This window comes from Mesoplodon densirostris, chromosome 4, assembly GCF_025265405.1.
Source record: "Mesoplodon densirostris isolate mMesDen1 chromosome 4, mMesDen1 primary haplotype, whole genome shotgun sequence".
In the NCBI taxonomy this organism is placed as follows: Eukaryota; Metazoa; Chordata; class Mammalia; order Artiodactyla; family Ziphiidae; genus Mesoplodon; species Mesoplodon densirostris.
Genome location: NC_082664.1, coordinates 124,522,614 through 124,547,009, shown reverse-complemented (window position 1 = coordinate 124,547,009; position 24,396 = coordinate 124,522,614). Strand labels below are relative to the sequence as shown.

At 36.6% G+C, this 24,396-nt stretch overlaps 1 protein-coding gene across 1 annotated transcript in view; it reads left to right on the top strand.

The window, feature by feature from the left end:
* Positions 1–24,396, top strand: part of GLCE (glucuronic acid epimerase) — a 119,231-nt gene that overhangs the window by 88,325 nt on the left and 6,510 nt on the right. Inside the window, exons 2-3 of the mRNA XM_060097098.1 lie at positions 17,011–17,606; positions 21,200–21,445. Of these exons, the coding sequence (XP_059953081.1) occupies positions 17,024–17,606; positions 21,200–21,445 (829 nt within the window). The 5' untranslated portion in view covers positions 17,011–17,023. The remainder of the gene's footprint in view (positions 1–17,010; positions 17,607–21,199; positions 21,446–24,396) is intronic.

Here is a 24,396-nt window from a genome sequence, read left to right as displayed (position 1 = left end):
AAGAAAAACAGAAGATATAATTTTATCTTTGCCAAATATTTGTAATTCAAGTTTCACCTTTGTAAATAATTCTAGTGCCAAGATCTGAGACTGTTTATTTAAATGTCACTGAAAACTTAGTTTCAACCCTTAGTAAATGTATAGAAATGTATTTCTACACATTAAAAAATTCTATTTTGTATACATTTTATTTCTACTTCAGTCACCTTATTTATGAAGGTAAGTGGAATTTCTGTGTAATTTACATTCATCTCAAATTTTAAAACCCACAGTGTATCTATACCCCTTGCTTAGCATGCAGAAGGGTCTTAAGTACGAGTTAAATGAAAGTTCCTACAGTGCTGAAGTTAATTTAATTTGGTAACCTTCCTATTTGCTTAGAAAATTGTATATCTGGGAAATCTTAGCTTAAATCTTATTTAATTCACATTTATTGCTGATAAAATTTATGTTCCTTACCCATATATCATTCTGTGGAAAGGCAGATTGTATTGTTTCATTCATTCATTCATTCATTCATTTATAGCTGCACTGGGTCTTCGTTGCTGCGCGTGTGGGCCTTCTCCAGTTTTGGAGAACAGGGGCCACTCCTCGTTGCAGTGCGTGGGTTTCTCGTTGCGGTGGCTTCTCTAGTTGCAGAGCACAGGCTCTAGGTGCATGGACTTCAGTAGTTGTGGCACGCGGGCTTCAGTAGTTGTGGCTCGCGGGCTCTAGAGTACAGGCTCAGTAGTTGTGGCGCACGGGCTTCGTTGCTCTGCGTCATGTGGGATCTTCCTGGACCAGGGCTCGAACCCATGTCCCCTGCATTGGCAGGCGGATTCACAGCCACCACACCACCAGGGAAGCCCTGTACTGTTTCTTGATTGCTGTTCTTATCAACTTTTCTGAGATGATAAAAATTACAGAAGCTTAGAGGAAGGTGTTCTTTTCAGGGGACACATATACTTCTCTTTTTTTGAGATTGCTTATTTGAGAAAATGTTAATATATGATATAATAGATATTTAACAAATATGTGGTGATTAAATGGACTGATACAGATAGAGAGATGAAGATTACTCTTTTTAAAAATTTTTTTTTATTTTTATTATTTTTTTTTTTTTGCGGTATGCGGGCCTCTCACTGTTGTGGCCTCTCCCATTGCGGAGCACAGGCTCCGGACGCACAAGCTCAGTGGCCATGGCTCACGGGCCCAGCCGCTCTGCGGCATGTGGGATCTTCCCAGACCGGGGCACGAACCCGTATCCCCTGCATCTGCAGGCAGATTCTCAACCACTGCGCCACCAGGGAAGCCCCCCGAAGATTACTCTTTATTGACTTAAAAAGAGAAACACCACTTCATCCATAGACATTTTCCTTTGTTTGCCTACTATGTGGTAGGAACCAAATTGTTCAATTAATCTTACAACTACTTTATGAAGTAGAAAGTATTATCTCAGCTTTACAGATGAGAAAATTGAGATTTGGAAAGCTTACCTAACTAGTCCAGCATTGTCTAGCTTACCAGTATTCAAATTTAGGCCTATCAGGCTCAAAATTTCAGAATTTTTCCAAAATATACTATCTCGTTTTGCTTATTTGACCTATTTTATTAGTTTCTTCTATACTTTCATAACATTTATTGCTCAAAAAAACCAGTGGCAATGCATTTATTCTTGACTAATTTTACAAGTTGTTTTAAAAGTCAGACTTATTGAGGTATAATTTACATACAATAAAATGCACCCCTTTAAAATATTTATTTATTTATTATTTATTATTTATTTATTTATCTATTTGTGGCTGCTCCGCATGCTTCTTAGTTGCGGCATGCAGTGTGCGGACTCTTAGTTGTAGCACGCATGTGGGATCTCGTTCCCTGACCAGGGGTCGAACCCGGGCCCCCTGCATTGGGAGCTCAGAGTCTTACCCACTGGACCACCAGGGAAGTCCCTAAAATGCACCCCTTTTAAAGTGTACAGTTAGATGAGTTGACAGATGTATATACTCATGTATATATAACAATCAAAATCTAGAACATTTCCATTACCCCCCAAAAGTCCCTCATGCCCCTTTATAGTCATTCCCTTTCTGCCACTACTGATCTTTTATCCCTATAACTGTTTTTTCCAGAATGTCATATAAATTGAATCATAAGTGGATAAGTAACCTTTTGTGTCTGGCTTCTTACTCTTAGCAAATGCTTTTAAGGTTTATCCATGTTGCTGCCGATATCAGGTATCAGTTTATTGCTGAGTTGTATTCCATTGTATAGATGACCCACAGTTTATTTGCCCAGTCATCAGTTGATGAACATTTGATTTGTTTCCAGTTTGGGATTATTGTGAATAAACTGCTATACATTCATGTTTATAACCTTTTTAGTTTTAGAATATCTGGGTTAATATGGCATTATCTTGAGGACATGGCATTCTGTTGAGTGACTAGTTCATGGATTCCTTAGTCTTAAATAATCTAAAATATGAGCCCTCTATTAGCAATTAGGAATGAAGAAACTTGTTGACTATTTTCAATGAAAATTTGGAGGGTAGTATGTGACATTTGGGACATACTTTTTTGTTGTTTAATTTAGCATGCTGTAGTAGTAGAAAGATAAATAATACAAAGTGGAGTACAGTGAAAATGTAGTGTGATGGCAAACACTGGACTAAGAGTTTAAAAATTGGGTTCTAGTCATTTAATCTGGTTTCAATCTCCAGTTTTATCTCTTATTAGACTTCTAACACTTCGTGACTTTGAGCAAATTAGTAACATCTCTGCAAGAAAAATGGGGCTAACATTTCCACATTTTTAAGTATATACATTATCTCATTTAGTCCTAAAGATCACCATATGATGTACCTATGAGGTATATAGTACTAGTCGTATTTTACTGGTGAGTAAACTGTAATTCACAGAAGTGAAGCAGCTGGCAATGGTGGTTGAGTCAACATTTGACTCCTTACAGTTTCCTTCTGGAAAATGGAGATAATACTCACTTTGTAGTTAATGAGAATCAAATGTGATTATATTAATAAGACTCAAAACTGCTAGTCTCTTGCTTTCCCTGCCCCCCTACTTTTTAAATTAAAGTATAGTTGATTTACAGTGTTGTGTTTCTGGTGTACAGCAAGGTGATTCACTTATACATATGTATAGATTCTTTTCCATTATGGTTTATTACAGGATATTGAATATATTTCCCTGTGCTATACAGTAGGACTTCGTTGTTTATTTATTTTATATATAGTAGTTTGTATGTTCTCCTTCCCTTTTTATAAAGGTCCCCCTTTCCTTGTCTCCTGCCCAGCTATTCTGTTATTTATTAAGAGAATTTAAAATGTGGGAGCTAACCTTACCATGTTTTTTAATTGCAAAAGATTATACAATGTCAGTGGGCTGGTATATTAGATTTTTCTTTTTATCATAAACATTAGAAAAACACTAAGTTGACTAGCAAATAGAATTTCACCATATAGTCTAACAACCTGACAGATTGTTCTCACATGATTCCTGTTAGTACGTTCTCCAATCATTTTTTCCAATGTGATGCTTTCTGCATTGCTTTGTGCAGTAGCTCAAAACTGCATTCTATTACTTCTGTGTCAACAATCAGCCCAGTAATTACTCATATTTGAAAATCAGCTTGGGCACTGATTTCTTCCACATACAGCTTCTTCTGCATGGCCAGGACTCTTATCTTTATGCCCTATGAGTGTTTAAAATTACTGTAAGCAAGCAACTTGATGAACCTTTCCCCTTCTGTCATTCCTGTTTTGCAGGATTGCACCAATCTTGATAAAAACTTTTTATCAGCAGCTATTCTGTAGAACCTCTTAGGATAGTTCTACCAATTTGTGCTGTAAAGTCCTCCTATGCATGAGCCATGAAGAGTAAACACATCATTAGTTTTTCTTTCTCTTGGCTTTCTTAATGAGGGGAGAAATCTTACACAGCTGAAGCAGCCTGGGATTCCTTTCTGAACTGATATATTTACATAGCATATGCTTAGTTTGACACTTGCTTAGAAGAAGCAGAGAGCTTTTTTAGTTAAGTACTGTATAATACTTCAAAGAACATTTTAGCTATGCTGTAGCTGTTCAGCTTTTCTGGATACAAAGCTGCTCTCTGCTCTTTAAAAAACATTCCTATCCTAGTTCTTTACATTACTGCTTTCAGTGCTAGAGAGAATTAAGCTGAATACATTTGGAAGCTCTTTTCAGAAACAAATTTTAGTTTCAGAAGCTGCTGCATAATGCTAGTAGTTTAAAATGTCTGCACAAACCAAGGGCAACTCATTCTGCTCTTACCTAGTTGGTGAGAAAATAAATAGTGATTTGGGGCCAGATAATATGCTGTTGTGGTCTGATATAAAGAACCTACACTTGGAAGCCAGATAAATCTAGGTTTAAATCCCATTATGTGGTTGCTAACAATTTTTCTTCAGCAGAGTTAAATTTTCTTCAGCACTGTTTCCTCAACTGTATGGTAGTGATAACAAGAGCTCCTCCTTAGGGTTTGATTTCAGTAACTGAATGTATGTATAGCACTTGGCAGATGGTAAGACACTAAATATTTCCTTTCCCTGTAGTCTTTCCCCTACACCCTCAAAAAAAGAATAACTTCCTTTATCACTCAAATGTGACTTCTTGTTGTTGTTGCTAACCTAAATATGTCTCCTGAAGGTTTGAGATAGATGAAGATAGCAGAGTTGACCTACTCATGGAGTGCTGGTAATGATTTTCAGCACAAACTCTGGACTATGGGAAGACTAGGTTAGTTTGAAAATGTACATGGCTATAAACACTGTGACTAGATACAGACCTCCTGCGTGACTAACACACATTCCAATTTAATATTTATGGAGTACGTACTACAGTGGATATGGATAAGACATTCGACTGAGAGGTATGCTCGTTTGCCCTTCTGTCTCTCCTCTTCTTTCTGAACTACAACACAGACATGATGGCTGAAGCTTCAGTAACTTTCTGGGCCATAGTGTCATGCAGAAAGATAGAGAGTGCCCAGGTCCTTGACCATGTAGCTGTATATTAGCTCTAGACTGCCTAATTCTGGGTTTCTTTTGCATAAGTGAAAAATATCAATGGGTGGAACATATAAGGGTTTGTTTCTGGTGTCTGTTACTAGCAGCAGAACCTAATCCATACTGATTCACATAGCAGGCTGGATACATCTGACTCCTTCTAAACCCACCTCTAGTCACCACTAAAATATCTAAAAATAGTACACCAGTACTTAAACATAGAAGAGGCATGTTCATATACCTGAAATATAGAAATCGCAAGAAATTTCTATTAGAAATAACCTAGATATTCCTACTGAAAGCAACTAGAGCTCTTTGAAGAATGGCTGTTTCAGGTCTTTGGTAGAAGGTGTACGTGATGAACCTGGGATACCTTTTCATAGAAAAAAGCTCTCAGAAACTACTTGGGTTGTGTCAAAAGGACTTAGGAATCAACTTGAAGAGATTTGCACTGGCTAAAGATGGGATAATCTGAGCATCAAGAAGTAGTAACTCAGGGTATATGCCCAGTAGTGGGATTGCTGGGTCGTATGGTATTTCTATTTTTAGTTTTTTAAGGAACCTCCATACTGTTCTCCATAGTGGCTGTATCAATTTACATTCCTACCAACAGTGCAAAAGTGTTCCCTTTTCTCCACACCCTCTCCAGCATTTATTGTTTCTAGATTTTTTGATGATGGTCATTCTGACTGGTGTGAGATGATATCTCATTGTAGTTTTGATTTTCATTTCTCTAATGATTAATGATGTTGAGCATTCTTTCATGTGTTTGTTGGCAATCTGTATATCTTCTTTGGAGAAATGTCTATTTAGGTCTTCTGCCCATTTTTGGATTGGGTTGTGTGTTTTTTTTGTTATTGAGCTGCATGAGCTGCTTGTACCAAAATGTTCATTGCAGCTCTATTTACAATAGCCAGGACATGGAAGCAACCTAAGTGTCCATCAACAGATGAATGAATATAGAAGATGTGGCACATATGTACAATGAAATATTACTCAGCCATAAAAAGAAACGAAATTGAGTTATTTGTAGTGAGGTGGATGGACCTAGAGTCTGTCATACAGAGTGAAGTAAGTCAGAAAGAGAAAAACAAATACCGTGTGCTAACACATATATATGGAATCGAAGAAAAAAAAAAAGGTCATGAAGAACCTAGGGATAAGATGGGAATAAAGACACAGACCTAGTAGAGAATGGATTTGAGGATATGGGGAGGGGGAAGGGTAAGCTGTGACAAAGTGAGAGAGTGGCATGGACATATATACACTACCAAACGTAAAATAGATAGCTAGTGGGAAGCAGCTGCATAGCACAGGGAGATCAGATCGGTGCTTTGTGACCACCTAGAGGGGTGGGATAGGGAGGGTGGGAGGGAGGGAGACGCAAGAGGGACGAGATATGGGAACATGTATATATGTATAACTGATTCACTTTGTTATAAAGCAGAAACTAACACACCATTGTAAAACAATTATACTCCAATAAAGATGTTAAAAAAAAAAAGAAAAAGTAGTAACTGTGGTGGATTGAAACACATCAAGTATGTTTAAAATTAATGAATTCAGATGTTACTTTTAAAAAGTCATTGTTTATTTTTGGAGGTTATTAGGGAGTCAATTCATTATTTCAAAAATTGGTAAAGGAAAGACTCAAGCATTAATTCTGGCTTTCCTGTACAAACTGTATAGGGATAACCAAATAGCTGCTAAGGGCAAGATTCAGAAATATTTCAGCTACTACATTAAGAAAGGCCCATAGAATTATAATATCACCATTTTGCAGTCCCCCTAATGAAAGAATTATCAGTGGTTGCTAAAACCATTTGATGGACTGCTAATGCAGAACTTTATAATGACTAGATCAGGCTGACAACACCTGAACATACAGATTAATCCTAACAGAAAAAAAAAAAAGAGAGACTAGCAGACATATATTTCCTGATGAAAGTTCACACCTCTACTATAAAGTATTCTTGCTGAAAAATCAAACCCTACTTTTGTCAAGCTGTGGAATCAGCTGCTGGTTTATAGGAAGTACCCAGGGATAGAATCAGAGTTAATACATTGCAGCCACTAAAAGAGAGGAAGGTAGCACTCAATACGAGGCAAAAGCATACTCTTGATATCACAGGTTACTTCAATAACAAGGAAATTTTAGAAATTGGTTTTTATGCTTGGAAATTTAAAAAATTGTGGAGTCTTTGGATTAAGACATGGAAAATGAGTTTAGAAGACAGTAGACTAAGGTGAATAAGAGAAAATATTTGCAAATCATATATCTGATAAGGGATTAAAATCCAGAATATATAGAGAACTCCTAAAACTCAACAATAAAAAAAAAATTCGAAAATGGGGGACTTCCTAGTGGTCCCTGGTGGCTAAGGCTCTGTGCTGGCTTCCACTGCAGGGGGTATGGGTCCGATCCCTGGTCGGGGAATTAGAATCCTGCATGCCAGCGCAGCCCGGCTTAAAAAAAAAAAGCCAAAGATGGGCAAGGGACTTGAATAAACATTTCTTCAAAGAAGATATACAAATAGCCAATAAGCACATGAAAAGATGCCCAACATCACTAATCATTAGGGAAATGCAAATCAAAACTACAATGAGATACATTAGGATGGTTTTATTTTTAAAAATAAAATAAAAAATAACAAGTGTTGGCGAAGATGTGGAGAAGTTGGAACCCTGTGCACTTTTGGTGAGGATGTTAATATGTTACAATCTCTGTGGAAAACAGTATGGAGATTCCTGAAAAACTTAAAAATGGACTTTCCATATGATCCAGCAATTCCATTTTGGGATTTATGTCCAAAAGAATTGAAAACAGGGTCTCAAAAAGATATTTGTACACCCATGTTCATAGTAGCATTATTCACAGCAGCAACCAAAGTGCCCATCAACTGATGAATGAATAAGCGAAATGTGGTATATACCTATAATGAAATATTATTCGGCCTTAAAAAGGAAGGAAATTTGACATATGCTACAACATGGATGAAACTTGGGTTCATTATTCTAAGTGAAATAAGTCAGGCACAAAAAAGACAAATACTATATGATTCCACTTATATGAGATACTTAGACTAGTCAAAATCATAGATGCAGAAAGTGTGGTTGCCAGGGGCTGGTGGGGAGAGAGGAATAGGGAAATGTTATTGTTTAATGGGTATGAGTTTCAGTTTTACAAGATGGGAAGAGTTATGGTGTTGAATGGTAGTGATGGCCACACAACATTGTGAATGTATGTAATACCACATAACTATACACTTAAAAATGGTTAAGATAGTAAATTTTATGTTACTTGCATTTTACCACCCAAGAAAAAATATTGGAAAAAAAATGTGCACTTCCACACTCTGGGCTAATAGAAGATACCAGGTGGTCTCAGGTCTCCTTGCAAATAGAGCACAGACAGAACCACAAGTATACCTTCCCCTAACTCCTGAGTTCTAATTTGAGTTTTTTAAATACAATTAATATATTCTTCATTAGATGGTTCTCCTTTTAAAAATTTTTTTTATTGAAGTATAGTTGATTTATAATGTGTTAATTGCTGCTGTATACATGGTTCTCCTTTATCTCTATAGTTTGAAGTTTTTCGTTTTTGTTTTGTTTTTTCCTTTCATGACAATGGAAATGTTTATAAGAGAATGGAAAGCAGAAGTATTGGTTTAAGTTGCTTCTAAGCAGATTTGTGTTGAGTAACCGAGCAGATAAATTTGAGCTTTGATGTCTTGGGTAATTTTCATTCTGAGAGTTATTACAAATAATCTATATCAAAGATTCTATGTTCTTATCAGAAATTAAGCTAAGTAGAAAAAAAAAACGTAAAGCATTTATATTCCGGGTTTTTCTTTGTTTCTTCTCCCTGCCCCCCAGCTAATAAAAATGCAATCATGGAATAAAAAATTTTTATCTTAAGATTTCTACTTTCTTGTACCTGAGCTAATGTTAGTTACTAATTTTAGTTTAGTAATTAGTCCTTATACTAATGTTAGTTACTCTTATAAATACTGCCACTGTGGGGTTTTTAGAACACCAGTACATTATTTTCAAAGCCTCAAATTAACATGGACTGATGAAACTGTTATTAAGCTCCATTTTTATCTCTGGAGAAAGGTTTTGCTTCAACAAGCTATCCCAGAACATCATTATAATTATTGGCAGAATGAAGCGTTGTAATGAATTTGTAAGCTGTTGCTAGATTTGTAGGGCCAATGGGAATCCTATTTTCAAGAGCTTAATTATTCTAATCCACCTGCAGACCAGGTAGCTTTATTGGGCTATGTATACCTAAATATCATAATTATGACTTCCCTTTCTATTCTTTTCTGATGGTAACATGGTTTGTAATTATACTGTTAGATTTGAAGAAGATTCAAAAATAACAGTAGCTTCATTTAGAAATGCTAATACGTTTTTAAAATAACTAGATAACTTTTTCTAAAATTGTACTCTACCTGTGTAAACTGTTGATTCAAGGTCAAAATTCAGCTTTATCTAGAATAAGATCTGTTAATGTCTGAGTTCAATTCACAATCTGGTAACCTGCTATAAATTAGAGTATCTTCTGGGAAAGGGTGGTATTCAGCTTCTGAAATAAAATATATATCAGCTCAAAGATACCCTGTGAACGTCAGAGCACAGGGTTTGGAGTTCAGATCTCTAGTGAACCATCAAATAATCACCTGACCTAGGGTAAATTACTTAACATCACAGAGCCTCAGTTTCATCATCTGTAAAATACAAATATAATTTTTAATCTTAAATTCTCAGCTATCTTGGCTTTGTCCTTGTCCTCTGTTTTAATGAATCTCTTGTGGGCTATTATACCTTGGTCTCTTCATCCTTAAAATGTGAATAATATAATATACTATAAACCCCCTGCTCAATTTCTTTGGGATGTTTGCCTAGGAATATAATCTCATTTGAAGCATTGTGAGCCACTTGTATCAAAGATTATTTTAACTTTTTTTTTTTTAATGGACTAGCAGAATTACCTTTTCGTTTTGTCCTTTATTTTCAGTAGTTGCTAGGGAATACTACTTGCTTGCATTACTGGAAGAGTCCTGACCACCAAAAGTATTAAGCAGTTCTCCTTTAAGTTGGAGCTATCACAGAATACTTAAACATTTGACTGTGTAATTTAAATCTTGGTCTATCAAGCAGTAAACAGATGGAACATTACTAACAGCAGTACTTAAATTATAAATCCGTTTTAAAGAGTTGGCCAATATACAGCATCACAATCCGTGTTCTGTTATGTCAGTTATGTTCATTTTTATTTGGATTATGATTTCAGAATACCCAAATATGGGGAAGGAAACAAAACTGTCTATTTCAAATGTCTGTTATTTTTTAAAATTGCATGTTTAACAGTGTTCATTCAATAAATATTTATTGAATGCCTACTTGAACCAGGCACATTTCTAGGCATTGGGGATGCAGCAATGACCAGGAGAAGCAAAATCTCAACCCTTGTGGAATTTACATTCTAGTGGATTGGAGAGGGCTTATAATCTGAATATGTATAATACCAAGTAGTGATAAATGCTATGAAGAAAAATAAAGCCAAGTAAGGACCTAGAGAATGATGGGGTGAGAACTGCTATTTAGGATAGGGTGGTCAGAGAGGGCTTCTCTAATAAACTGACCCTTAAGCAGTGACCTGAAGAAGTAAGGGAGCAAGCCAAGTGGATATCTGGGGAAACAGTTGCCAAGCGGAGGGAATGGCAAATGCAAACACCCTGATTTTGGAGCATGCTTGACTGTAAGTCTACTCATTCCACCTGGAAGCTTTCACTTAAAACGTTACTGTGTTTCATAACACATTCTACATAACTTTTTTTTTTTTTTTTTTTTTTACAGTTTGTGTATCATTGTGTTATTGTTTCTTATGCCCGTGTTTCCTACCAATCTGGCCTTTAGGGACAGGGATTGTGCCTTACCTGCCACATGTTAGCTGCCGAATAGATACTGATTGAACCAGTTAGTTTGATTTTCTACTGAGCAACTACTATTCCTTCTATTTACTTGCTACCAAAGGATTATATGAATATAAATTGTTGGACATATAAATAAAAAATAATGGGCAAGCAGGCATTGGTCTACATTATTCAGAGGAAGGAAAAAGCCAATAATTTCTTTCACTGAAATCTATTACAAATTTATTTGAAGGTTGTTCTTAACTGTTAACTTCTTAACTTCATATTTTAAAAACTCATGGTGATATCCACAGTTTTAATGTTTACTGAATTACTCAGGAAAATGAATTTGAAAAGTAAGGTATCAGGAAATTTTCTTTGAATTGCACATCATTTTAGAAGAGAACAGTTTGCTCTCCCAAAGGAAAACTAAGTTATATTTTGCTTTACTTAATTTTAACTGTTTGTGCAAAGAACTTATTCCACAGTTTCTTTATGATGTTTACTGAATGTTATTTCCTGTTGTAGATCTCTAAAGTTACTAAAACTAAATTTTATTGGATTATGTTTCTAATGAAATAAATCTTTAGGATCAGCAATACATGAGCTTTCAAGGTTTTTGAATTTATTTATTTACTTTTTTTTTTTTTTTTTTACTTTAACTTGAAAGGTTAATCTAGTTCATGGATGTAGCAAAAGCTTTAAAATGAGTAGGAAGCTTATCACCACTCAGCAGAAAACCCTGGTTTTAGCTTTTAAAGTTACTATCATTTATACTTAGCAAAATGTCAGTGCAATTTACTTTTCAAAATTTGAAAGTTTCTGTAGTCAGTTTTCTATAATATGAGAAACATAATAAAATTATTGTACTTACCTTTAGATAAGCCTGTTTGGTAGTTAGTACTGCATGTCAACACTCAGAGTTTTCTTTCTCTCCATCCTCCCTTCCAAAAAATGTCAGTGCCTATTTTGAAAACAAGAATTTTAAAAGAAATTTTAAAAGAAAATTTATATTTCTTTCTTTAAATATTTTAACAAAAGTGACTTTGACCTTCTTAATTTTCTTTTTTTTATGGTTTAAAAACACATTAAACATATTCATGGAAAATTAGAAAATCATACTATATGTGCTGTTCTGTAACCTCCTTTTTTCAGTTAACAACCTCCATATGTCCTTCCATCCTCCCTTCTTACCAAAGCCATAGTCAGATTTCCCAGCTTAGGACCAAGTCTCACATCTGGTTGTTATATTTCTTAAGTCTCTTTTCAAAAAGTCTAACCCAGTCTCCTTTTTCTTTTCATATCACTAATTTATTGAGGAGATGGGGCTAACTCTCCTCCGGGATGTCTCACCTTCTTGATGTACTGGTTGCATCTGCACTTAACTTGTTCCTCTTTCCCTTGTATTTCCTGTTAACTAGAAATTAAATCGTAGGGTCAGAGAGATCCAAGTTAAACATTTTTGGCTGGGATATACAATAGGTTATGTACTTTTTGTTTTAACTCATCAAGAGACACAACATCTGCATGAGTCATCATTAATGAGACTGAATTTGATCACTGAATTAGGGTGCTGACTGATCCCTTCATTGTAGAGTTTCACCTTTTTCTCCTTGTGACTAGGAAATAATGTATTTGGTGTTACTTTGCACAGTATGAATCACTAAATCCCTATCAAACATATGCCTGAATATAACACTTGCCTAAATTAATAATTTCATGAGGAATTGCATAATACTAATTTTCTGATTTTAATTTTTTTCTTCCACATTATTAGCCACCCTTTTTCTGTAAAATAGAATTCTTTTGTCATCTGGGGCTATTGGTGTGTTCTCCTGCAAAGATAGATAAATAAATTCTTTCATTTAGTTACCAATTTTCGTCAGAAGATGATTTAAGTATTTTTTCTGGCTATCTCCTTTTTTGAATATCATTATAGACTCATGGATCTTTATTGATTCAGTGTGTTTCAGTCAACGTCAGTCATAATTCTCACAGCTTTGACTTAATGGGGAAAGGGACCTTTCAGACTGATTTCTCTAAGAAGCCCTGATTGCTTTTATAAATTTTTTTCCTGATTGCTTTTAGTAAGGAATGGTATCAGATACAAAATCTGGACATAAAGGTTATTGAAAGTTTTTAATTTTGACTTTTCTTTATTTTCCCATCACATGCCTCATCATAATGGTAGCCTACTAGTTCCATAAGCAGGTTTACTCTCTTTTGGGCCATGGAGGAAGGGCACGTCTCAAAGGTGGGACAAAAGCTTTATATTTCTGTTTTAACTGGTCTAAATGTTAGTATAGCTGACGGATGATTCAAATGTTAGCACATAAATGTTTTTAATGGAGGGCTTTTTTTGTTTGTTTGTTTAAACATCACTTAGGGGCTTCCTTGGTGGCACAGTGGTTAAGAATCTGCTTGCCAATGCAGGGGACACAGGTTCGAGCCCTGGTCCGGGAAGATCCCACATGCCACGGAGCAACTAAGCCCGTGTGCCACAACTACTGAGCCTATGCTCTAGAGCCCACGAGCCACAACTACTGAGCCCGAGCGCCACAACTACTGAAGCCTGCATGCCTAGAGCCTATGCTCTGCAACAAGAGAAGCCACCCAATGAGAAGCTCGCGCACCGCAATGAAGAGTAGCCTCTGCTCACCACAACTAGAGAAAAGCCCGCACGCAGCATCAAAGACCCAACGCAGCCAAAAATATAAATAAATAAATAAAATTAAAACAAAGAACATCACTTAGTATTATCAGTTTGCCCATGCTACTATATAAGGAAATCCTCAATTTATAAATATATGACTTCTGAAGGTTTGCTTGTACCACACTTATTTTTTTAGCATTAGACACATTTTCTCATAGTAATAATGCAGATGATGAAATATATTATTGGATTCCAGCTCTTACAATCTGTGTATGATTTCCAAGTTGTACCAGACCCATATCTTTGCCTCCCTTCCCTCCTGATGCTCCACTGAGAAATAAGAAATGAAGAAGCCAATAACAGTAAATAGGAAGATTACCATAGGGTGATAATTAAACAGATTTCCAGATCTCTGTTCCAGTACTAGAAGGCACGGCTGTACCCTCTCCTTCCTTCCCCTTATCTCTCTCACCCCTGCACTTGAACTATAGATAGCTGGCCGTGAACCCCAGCCAAAACACCAGCCAGATTTTCTTTAGAGAAATTAGGAATAGCTAAGGCTTCTAGAGTACGAGTTATATCCCCAGGACAAAAGAAAAAGTCATCTTCATTCTGGTATTTAGAGGGCCTGCTGGCTACCCACCCACACACCCTAAAGGAACACTGTCACTCCGCCTGTACCCAACCCACACAGAGCCCCTCTCAGAACAATCTAGCCCAAAATCAGACCATCTTCACAATAACAGAGGAAATCTGTGTTGGCTAATGAGTCATTCAAGCCTAAAGATGAATGAGTAAACAAAGATCACAGGCGTGTGAGGAAAGCTAACACCATGAAAGAGACTAAAATAACCAGAAAAATGACCACTAAAGAAAACAGAGATAATCAGAGAGAACTTTACAAAAACAGAACCCTAACATACTCAGAGCTGCAAGAAGATACTACATCCGTTAAACAAGAATAAGAGAACACAAGGTTTCAGGTTGAAAGGGCACAGCAAGTGCTGAAGTAGTGAATCAAATATCATACTGTTAACACTTTCTCGCAAAACTGCAGAATTCCTAGGGTAAACACAAGATTCAGAGTGAAGTCATGTACAAAATGGCAAGTATCAGACTGAAGTCAAACCTCTCATCAGTAGCCCGTAATGCTTTAAGAAAGTAAAACATTGCCTACAGCATTTAGAAAGAAAATAACATGCAGCCCAAGGATTCTATATCCTGCCAAACTATTAATCAAAGGTGAGAACAGAATAAAGTTGCTTTCAGACATGCAAGGACTCAGGGTTTACCTCCTCTTGGAATTAAAAGAAATGAGCTTTTAATTGAAAAACACCATCAGCTTTCTTGAAAAACAGAAAATCATTGTGTAATTTTTCATTAAACGTTTTCATTTTACGGTTTGATTTTTTTAAATCTCATTGCTGCCAGAAGGGTTTATTGAGAGGAAAAGGGGGAAGAAGGATTACAACCATAAAATAAGTAGTTTTGGATTTACACCATAAAATAAATTACAGAGCTACTGTAGCAAACAGCAGTAAGCCTACTCTCTTTACTGTCAGTGGGCAGAGATATTCCATATGTTGCACATGTAACTAACCCATAATTTGCCATGTTTCCCAGTGACCCCAGCAACAGGCATTCCAGGACTACCTACAGTACAATCACAACTGGTTGGTACACCACATGGCCAGTAGGGGCAACAGCATCAAATTCTTCTCCCATCATGACTGGAAAGACAGGATCTGGCTTATATTTAAAAGCATCATTCTGACTGCTATGTTGAGAATAGACTTTGGGGTAGAATAGTAGAGCAAGGGTAAAAGCAGGGAGAGCAGGTTAGACATCACTGTAACATTCCAAGTGAAATATGGCAGTGGCTCTGATGTGTTGGTAACTTGTGTAGTTGGTGAAAAGTGATTAGATTCTGGGTATAATTTGAAGGTAGGGACAGCAGGATTTCCTGACTGCTTGGATATGGGGTGAACAAGAAAGGAGTCAATATTTCTGGTCTGAGCAGTAAAGGAGGAGCAGATTGAAGGGAAAGATTAGGGATTAAATTTTGAATGTTATGTTTCAGAAGTCCATTTGACCTTCAAATAAAGATGTCAGTTATTGATACTTGGATTGGCACATCGGTATATGTGCCTGCAGTTCTGAAGAAAGGTCTGGCCTGGAGATAGAATTTTGGGAAAAGTCAACATATAAATTGTATTTAAAGCCATGAGATTGGGTGAGATCACCTGGGAGTGAATAGAGATAAAGAAGAGGTCTGAGGACTGGGGCCCTAAGGCATTTCAGCATTCAGGTTCAGAGAGATGAGAAGGAATGATCAGAGATGACTAGGTAGGAGGAGCATCCAGCTGGGGAAGGAGAACCAAGAACGCAAGGTGCCCCGGGAGTCCTAGGAAGAAAGTGTTTCAGGAAGGAAAAAGTCGTTTACTATTCCTGCTGCTGAGAAGCAACATAGGGTGAGCACTAAAAATTCATTGTTGGGGCCTCCCTGGTGGCGCAAGTGGTTGAGAGTCCGCCTGCCGATGCAGGGGATACGGGTTCGTGCCCCGGTCTGGGAGGATCCCATATGCCGCGGAGCGGCTGGGCCCGTGAGCCATGGCCGCTGAGCCTGCGCGTCCGGAGCCTGCGCGTCCGGAGCCTGTGCTCCGCGACGGGGGAGGCCACAACAGTGAGAGGCCCGCATACCTCAAAAAAAGGAAAAAAAAAAAAAAAAAAAAAAAAAAAAAAAAATTCATTGTTGGATTTGGCAACATGGATGTCAGTGTTTACCTTGACATGACCTGTTATATTTTTTTCAAACAGCTACTGACAAAAATATGTATTAAGTTGTTTGAGCCCAACTGCTTCACAAATGGAAGTAATAGGGGGTTTTTTGGTTTTTTTTTTTTTTTTTGCGGTACGTGGGCCTCCCACTGTTGTGGCCTCTCCCCTTGCGGAGCACAGGCTCCGGACGCACAGGCTCAGCGGCCATGGCTCACAGGCCCAGCCGCTCCGCGGCATGTGGGATCTTCCCGGACCGGGGCACGAACCCGTGTCCCCTGCATCGGCTGGCAGACTTTCAACCACTGCGCCACCAGGGAAGCCCAATAGGTATTTTTTTTTGACCTAGGGGCTTCATGAAAAAATTATTAAGAATCCAAGGGAGTCACAAACAGAAAGACTGGGCATCTTTGCTTTAGAGGATCATGCTAACTGAGCATTTTAAGAGGGGGAAGCACCTCTTGCCTTTTCTTTGTCTCTGCTGAAAAGTTTGAGTTAGTAATTTTAAATCTGATCAGATTACGTGCAGTTAATAAAATTGCCCTAATGTGGTGGTTCAGTATAAAAAAGTAAATCTTATCCTATGAAATGTCAGTAAGTACATCTTGGTGTGAATTTTTCTTCTTGCCTCCATAGGTATGGTCTGAATATGCGTTGCTTGGCAGCTCGGGTCAACTATAAGACTTTGATTGTCATCTGCGCACTCTTCACTTTGGTCACTGTACTTTTGTGGAATAAGTGTTCCAGCGACAAAGCGATCCAGTTTCCACGGCACTCGAGTAGTGGCTTCAGAGTGGATGCGTTAGAAAAAAGAGCAGCAGCATCTGAGAGCAACAACTATGTGAACCACATGGCCAAGCACTCTGAGGAGGCATTCCCTCAGGAACAGCAGAAAGCACCCCCTGTTGTTGGGGGCTTCAATAGCAATGGGGGAAGCAAGGTGTTAGGGCTCAAATATGAAGAAATTGACTGTCTCATAAATGATGAACACACAATTAAAGGGAGACGAGAGGGGAATGAAGTCTTTCTTCCATTCACCTGGGTAGAGAAATATTTTGACGTTTACGGAAAGGTGGTTCAGTACGATGGCTATGATCGGTTTGAATTCTCTCATAGCTATTCCAAAGTCTATGCACAGAGAGCCCCTTATCACCCTGATGGTGTATTTATGTCCTTTGAAGGCTACAATGTGGAAGTCCGAGACAGAGTCAAGTGCATAAGTGGGGTTGAAGGTTGGTATCCATCTACTCCATTGCATTTTTCTGTCCTGATTGTGTTGAGGAATAAGAGACTCTGTTAATTATATAGCAAGTACTTACATAGCTTACTATCAAGAGACCTTTCATCACTCTGACTTAGCAGGGAGGAACAGGTTAAACCTGAACTTTCTAGATGGTGTGATTTAAGGGCTACAATAAGATCATACCTGATTAAATAGGATTATGCCATTAACCTGCCCCAGAAACTAAAATTATCCTCAGTAAAGTCAAGGCACAGCATCTCCAGAAATTTTGCATTAAAATATACAGTTATTATCCTGTACGGTTATTATCCTAATAACCTATCGTCATAGGTTATTATCATATCCTATGAGAGGAGATGGGAAAGGGAGACAGACGATCCAGTGGACCCATCAATGTACCAAGTCTTATTACCAGATTAGCCAGGTATCATCCCTGGATGGAGGTTTACAGTTCTCAGAACAAGATAATACATAATACCATTTTCTCTGAACTTCATGAACTCCTATAGTCTATTACATATTGTCTTTCATTGTCTTTAAAACCTGGGGGTTCCTTATGGGTATAATTAATACATTTTGGAATTTGTATTTCAAACCTAGGATTGATCAGAGAGCCAAACTGAATTTGACTTTAAAGTATATCATTTAATCAGAGGAAAGAACTTAGTGTGTTTTAAGATTGCTTAGTTTAGGTTTTATTTCATTTTTCTCATTTTGTTATAGAAAGTGATTTTAATACCTTAATATTTTAATTTTTATAATATCTTTACTGAATGTTTAGAAGAAGGAAGGGGGCAAATTCACTTATATTCTTACCATTCAAGATAATTATTACCATTTTTGTATATTCTCAAAAGGTCTTTATACCTAGGTATATGTTTTAACATAGTTACAATGATATTTATTGTGCAGTGTTCAGGAGGGTAATAGTTTTTTAGAGGCTTGGAAGATATCCATTGCCAAACCTTTTTTTTTTTCCAGTAATTTTTAGAAGTGTATAAGCTTAATAGGTGCTTAGATGCTAAAGAAAAAGTAAAAAGCAACCATAACCACTGTTAATCTTTTGATGTCTTTTCCAATCTTTTTGTTGTTTTTGTAGATATACATTTTTAAACAAATTAGAATCATACTGTATAGTCAATTTTGTATTCTTTTTTCATTCAACATGTTATGATTATTTCCTCTTGTTATTGAATATTTTAATCACTAGTATTCATAATAAGGACATGCCATAATAATGTATGGAACCTTTCTCTTTAGTTGGACATTTAGGTCATTTCCACTTTTTTGCCATTATACATAATGGTATAGATATTCATAGTTAATCATTTGCTGTTTTAATTGTATTCCCAGAGTAGTTCCCTAGGAAATAAATTGCCATGTCAAATAGTATCAGTTAATCTATTTTACCAAACTACTTTCCAAGAAGGTTGACCCTATCATGTTTCCAATAGCAGAGTATAAGGGTGCTCCTGTCACCCAACTCCTGCCATCATGAAAGTTTATTTTTTAATCTGTTGTTTACAAAGGGATCTTATAATTTTCTTTCTTTAGCAATTAGTGAGGTCAGATATCTTTTTCATATGCTTTTAACCATTATAGAATGGGCTTGATGTTCTTTCCCCCTTTTTCAATGTGATTAATGTTGTTTTTTAGAAAAATATATTTGTGAGACCTTTTATATATATAGCAAGGGTGGTAGCACCTTATTGCATTTGTTAAAGATATTTCCTTTAATTTGGCTGTCTTTTCATTTTATTTATGATTTGTTAGTTTTAGAAATTTTTAGTTCTATTTACTAAACTTAGGGTTTTTTTAAAAAATTCTTCCTTTTATGCTTAGAAAATCATTTGCCATGCCATGATCAGCTGTTCATCTGTATTTTCTCTAGTAGTTTTATGGGGTTTTTTTTACATTTAACTTTTTAGTCCAGCTAAACTGATCTATATTTTGACAAATGGTACAAGGTCAGGGCCTAATTTTAGATTTTTTTTCCCTTAACGTTTATTGAATAATCTCCTCTTTTCCCTGCTGATCAATGATTCAACCTTTATCGTTATACTAAAATATTTTGAAACTAGAGTATGTTTCTAAATCTTTACTAGAGTATGTTTCTGGCCTACTATTCTGTTCCATTGATCAGTCTATCACTTCTTAGGCCAATTGCACATTATTGTAGTTATTACCCATCAAATGAGATAGTATAAACCTTGCTTTTATTAAGTGAAAATAATTGTTTGAATTTTGAAAAAAAAGATCTACCCTTGGAGAAAGAATATTGAAGTTAAAAAGCTTATCTGTAGCCTAGGTTTCTTAGCCCATATAGTCTCTAATTCCTTAAACTATTTTGAAACTACATCAAAACACATATAGTTTTGTAGGTTCCCAGTTTCTGCCATGCCCATCTGTTGCTTGTTAATTTATTTTAGGACTATAAATAGGAGTTTATCTCTCAACACATACACCATGATGCAATAATACACTATTCTGTACAGCGTGGTATTATTGTATTTCCCATGTAGAAAATTACTAAAATAAACACTAATACCAAACATTTAAAAGTTTTGCTTAGAACTTTACAAGAGGTAATCCATTGATGAATTTATGAAGAATCTATGGTTAAATATACAACTTTAATTCATTCTTTAAAAAAAGCACTCTTTGTTCTCAAGAATTACATTTTGATGTGAAGGATATGAAAAAGAATTGCAAACTGTGTTTATACTTTAAGTTGCCTAATCATAGCTGGCTTTTTTTTTTTTTAATAAATAAATTTATTTATTTATTTATTTTTGGCTGTGTTGGGTCTTCGTTTCTGTGCGAGGGCTTTCTCCAGTTGCAGCGAGCAGGGGCCACTCTTCATCGCAGTGCGCAGGCCTCTCACTATCGCGGCCTCTCTTGTTGCGGAGCACAGGCTCCAGATGCGCAGGCTCAGTAGTTGTGGCTCATAGGCCCAGTTGCTCCGCAGCATGTGGGATCCTCCCAGACCAGGGCTCGAACCCGTGTCCCCTGCATTGGCAGGCAGACTCTCAACCACTATGCCACCAGGGAAGCCCCCCATAGCTGGCTTCTTAAGCAAATACTTTTAACCGTCAGATGATAAAGTTACTAGACCACATCTTGACACCGGAGGGAAAGATTAGTATGTAATTAACTTGACTGTTAAGTACAGATGTTAAGAAAATTTCAGGTTTAATATTCTAGAATAAAGCTGGTAACATTAACTATATGTATTTAAATTGTGTAAAACTTGAATATGAAACAGAATTATGAAATTACATCTGTAGCTATGAGCAAAAGTAGCACACATTAAAAATTAGTCCTTCAAAGGATGATCTAAAACATTGCATTGCTATCTGTGAACAAATAATGAATGAGAGTGAATGAGCATTTAGTTCTGTTTTTCATTTCTGATTAATTTGGTACTTGTTTTTAGTAATTATGAAAACAGTGTAATAAGGAAGCTTAAAAGTTGCTGATAACCCTGTAACTCCCCCAGAAGTAAAACAGTGAAGAGTGGTATTCAGAATAGGATTATGAATGTCTGGAGATAGTTATTTATTTTGTTTCTCTGTTTTATAGGTGTACCTCTATCTACACAATGGGGACCTCAAGGCTATTTCTACCCAATCCAGATTGCACAGTATGGGTTAAGTCATTACAGCAAGAATCTAACTGAGAAACCCCCTCACATAGAGGTATATGAAACAGCAGAAGACAGGGACAAAAATAGCAAGCCCAATGACTGGACCGTGCCAAAGGGCTGCTTTATGGCTAGTGTGGCTGATAAGTCTAGAGTCACCAATGTTAAACAGTTCACTGCTCCAGGTAAGTGATGTGTTTTTATATGTGTTTGCTAATTTTATGTTGTTTTATGGCACCTGATACTTCCTTAAAATTGTTTTTATGGTTTTTAAAAAACACATTAGCAGATGCTTGATATTACATATATGAAGAAACAAATAGTGTCACCCAAGTGAAATCTAAAAACGGATTTTAGCTAAAAAATTTAAGGTTATATAAGGAATATTTACTGCATGAAGAGCCAGGCCACAAGAACCAGGTTACTGCATGATGTCTTTCTCCTTCCAGGGAACCAGATCCCACAGGAATAAAGTTTCTCAGTTTTATTTTAATGTTTCAGCACAGCACTCATCCTTTAATTTTTAAACTATTTTGCATTAAGGCAGAAATTTTTCTTTATAGCGAGAGCCATCCTTTCCTTTGCCTATTTTTTACCAGTAGCTTTTTATTTTTTCAAAGTAATAAAGCATTAACAACCAGGCCTGCTTTCTATATTGACTTTTGTTAATGTACTAGATTGTTTCAAACTTCATATAAAGCCATTTCATTAATAAAATCTTTTATAAAATCAAATTAACTTTATGCAATATTTGCCCTTTTTCTAAGACGGTCCCATTAATTGGGATGTAATGTATTTCTCTCCACTAATCAATATCCATGAGAATTAATGAGTTCATTACTTAAAAAGACAATGGAATAATTTTAGTTAGCACCTCAGGCTTAATTTTCTGTGGGTGGAGGGGGGGGAAATGTTGTCAAGAACAGAACTCATCCTCCCTCCCACCAACCTTGCCAGTTGGTAAATAAAAAGAGAGAAAAGGTTATAAGACCTTTTCTGTATTCTGTCCTTGTCCTTTACTGATGACTGTGTGATTCACAGACCTTGAAAACAGCAGTACAAATCTACTCATTCTAGATGGCCTTAAGTAATGGATTTATGAGTGCTTAATGCAATGCAAATAATGGGTGGTGACCTTTACTTTTTATTCTGTGACTAAAACTTCTTTTATCCTATGGCATTCTGTGGTATTCCAGTACATAGAGCATCTTTGCTTATTGTAAAACAACAGGCTTGACTGGGTGAGAAAGTACATGGAGATGTTTAAGAATATTTAGCTTATGATTTATAGCAGGAAATTATTAGATTAAAAAGGACATTTGATTTTGGTTGCATCTAGAGGGCTTATTTTTACACTGATTAATAATGTAGTCTGGATTAGGGTGGAAAACAGCACACCTCATCTCTATATCCTCAAGTGCTGGGAGGTTTTCTAGAACCATCTCTTGAACTCTGCCCTATTCAGAGCAATGGATTTCATTGTGCACTTTTGGGTACCCTGGTTAATACAAACAATAGGTCTCCTCATACTAAGTGAAGGACCTTCACTTTAGCCCTTCATTCTGCAGCCAGCAACCAGAGATGAAACTGCTTCCCAATGTGGGTTTAAGCATATGGAGGAGAGAACTCTCTGTGACAGACATTCTGCCAGTGGCACACTAGCTACTCACAATTGGAACTCTCTGTTGGTAGTGTGCTACCTCAGAATGTGGTGCTTGTTTTGATATCTTGGATGTGTCTGGAGTTGTGTTTGATACAAGTATATGAGGGAGAGTTAGTTGGAGTTGTTGTTCAGAGCAGGAAAAGGAAATCAAAAAGGTGAGACGTTTATTGAAACGTTAGGAATGGGAAATGAGGCTTTTTAGATGATATAGTCTTCTTGGGAGATAAATTCAGAGAATCATTGATGAGAAGAAATTGGAACTTGTGCCTAAAAGCATAGGCCTAAGTGAAGTAAGGCTCTGGAAGACCAGAGGCTACATGCTGTTGGTCTTTTTCCTTTTTGGCCTTGAATTTTTTTCCCTGAAAGGAAATAAGATTATCTAGAGGGAAAAACCATAACATGGGTCTGCAGCATATTTTTTATTGTTTTGTTTGTTGAAGAATGTTTTTTTTCCTTCTACCTAATTTTAAAATTGAATGAATTAAAACTTTATACCTGTCCTGCTTTATTAAATTAGCTTTCCCTTTCCTAAGCACTCTCTTCACTTCATTTCCATGACCTCACTTTCTCCTCTCTATGTAGCCATTCCTTCTGAGGCTTCTTATGAACTTCTCTTCTTCTGCCTGACGCTTGTCTCTCTGTTCCTTGAGGTTCTGATTAAGGCCTCTTCTCACGCCACATACTAAACCTGTTGATTAATAACCGTTCATGTTATGTGTGAAAACATTGATTTAAAGACTATTCTTAAATGTTTATCATCCTTTGTTGCATAAAGTACATTTATATGTACCACATATACCAAAAATAGACACTTACAGTGACTCCTGGGAATAACCGGTCAGAGAGAGTAGTCATGGATTTCAAGCGGCAGGAACCTCGAAACTTTCTATTAGTAGATTTAAAGCACAGGTCTCCAGATAGCTTAGGACTCTCCAGTAGAGCTCAAAATCTTGCCTGGTATATTTCCAAAGTGGTTGCTATAACCACAGTCATGTCCCAGTTGCTACCATTCAGACCCTTCTGAGTGACGTAGACAGGATATTTAACCTCTCTGTACATCTATAAGATAGGAATTAAAAGACCTGTCTCATATGATTGTGGATTGATTTAAATTGGGGATTGTGACTTCTTTGTCACTTCTCCTCTGTGGCTCAATAACCCCCTCTGGTGGTGTTAAATGACATCATTCATTACTGAGTTCTTTGAACTACATAATCTGTTATATTGAAACATAAGGTGATTGATCGAACTATATCATTTCATTAGATTTGTATACATAAAGTGAAAATTAGAATGGAATTCTGAGAAGAAAATATAATTCTTCAACTTTCTCACATTTGGACTTCTGAAGATGGTGGTGAGAATGGATGCCATAGTTAACAGTGTTGTCTGATTAATGAGGCATTACCATAAGAATAAAAAAATAAGTACCACTCAAGATAGCCTCTGCTGAATATAATTTAATCTTGAGTA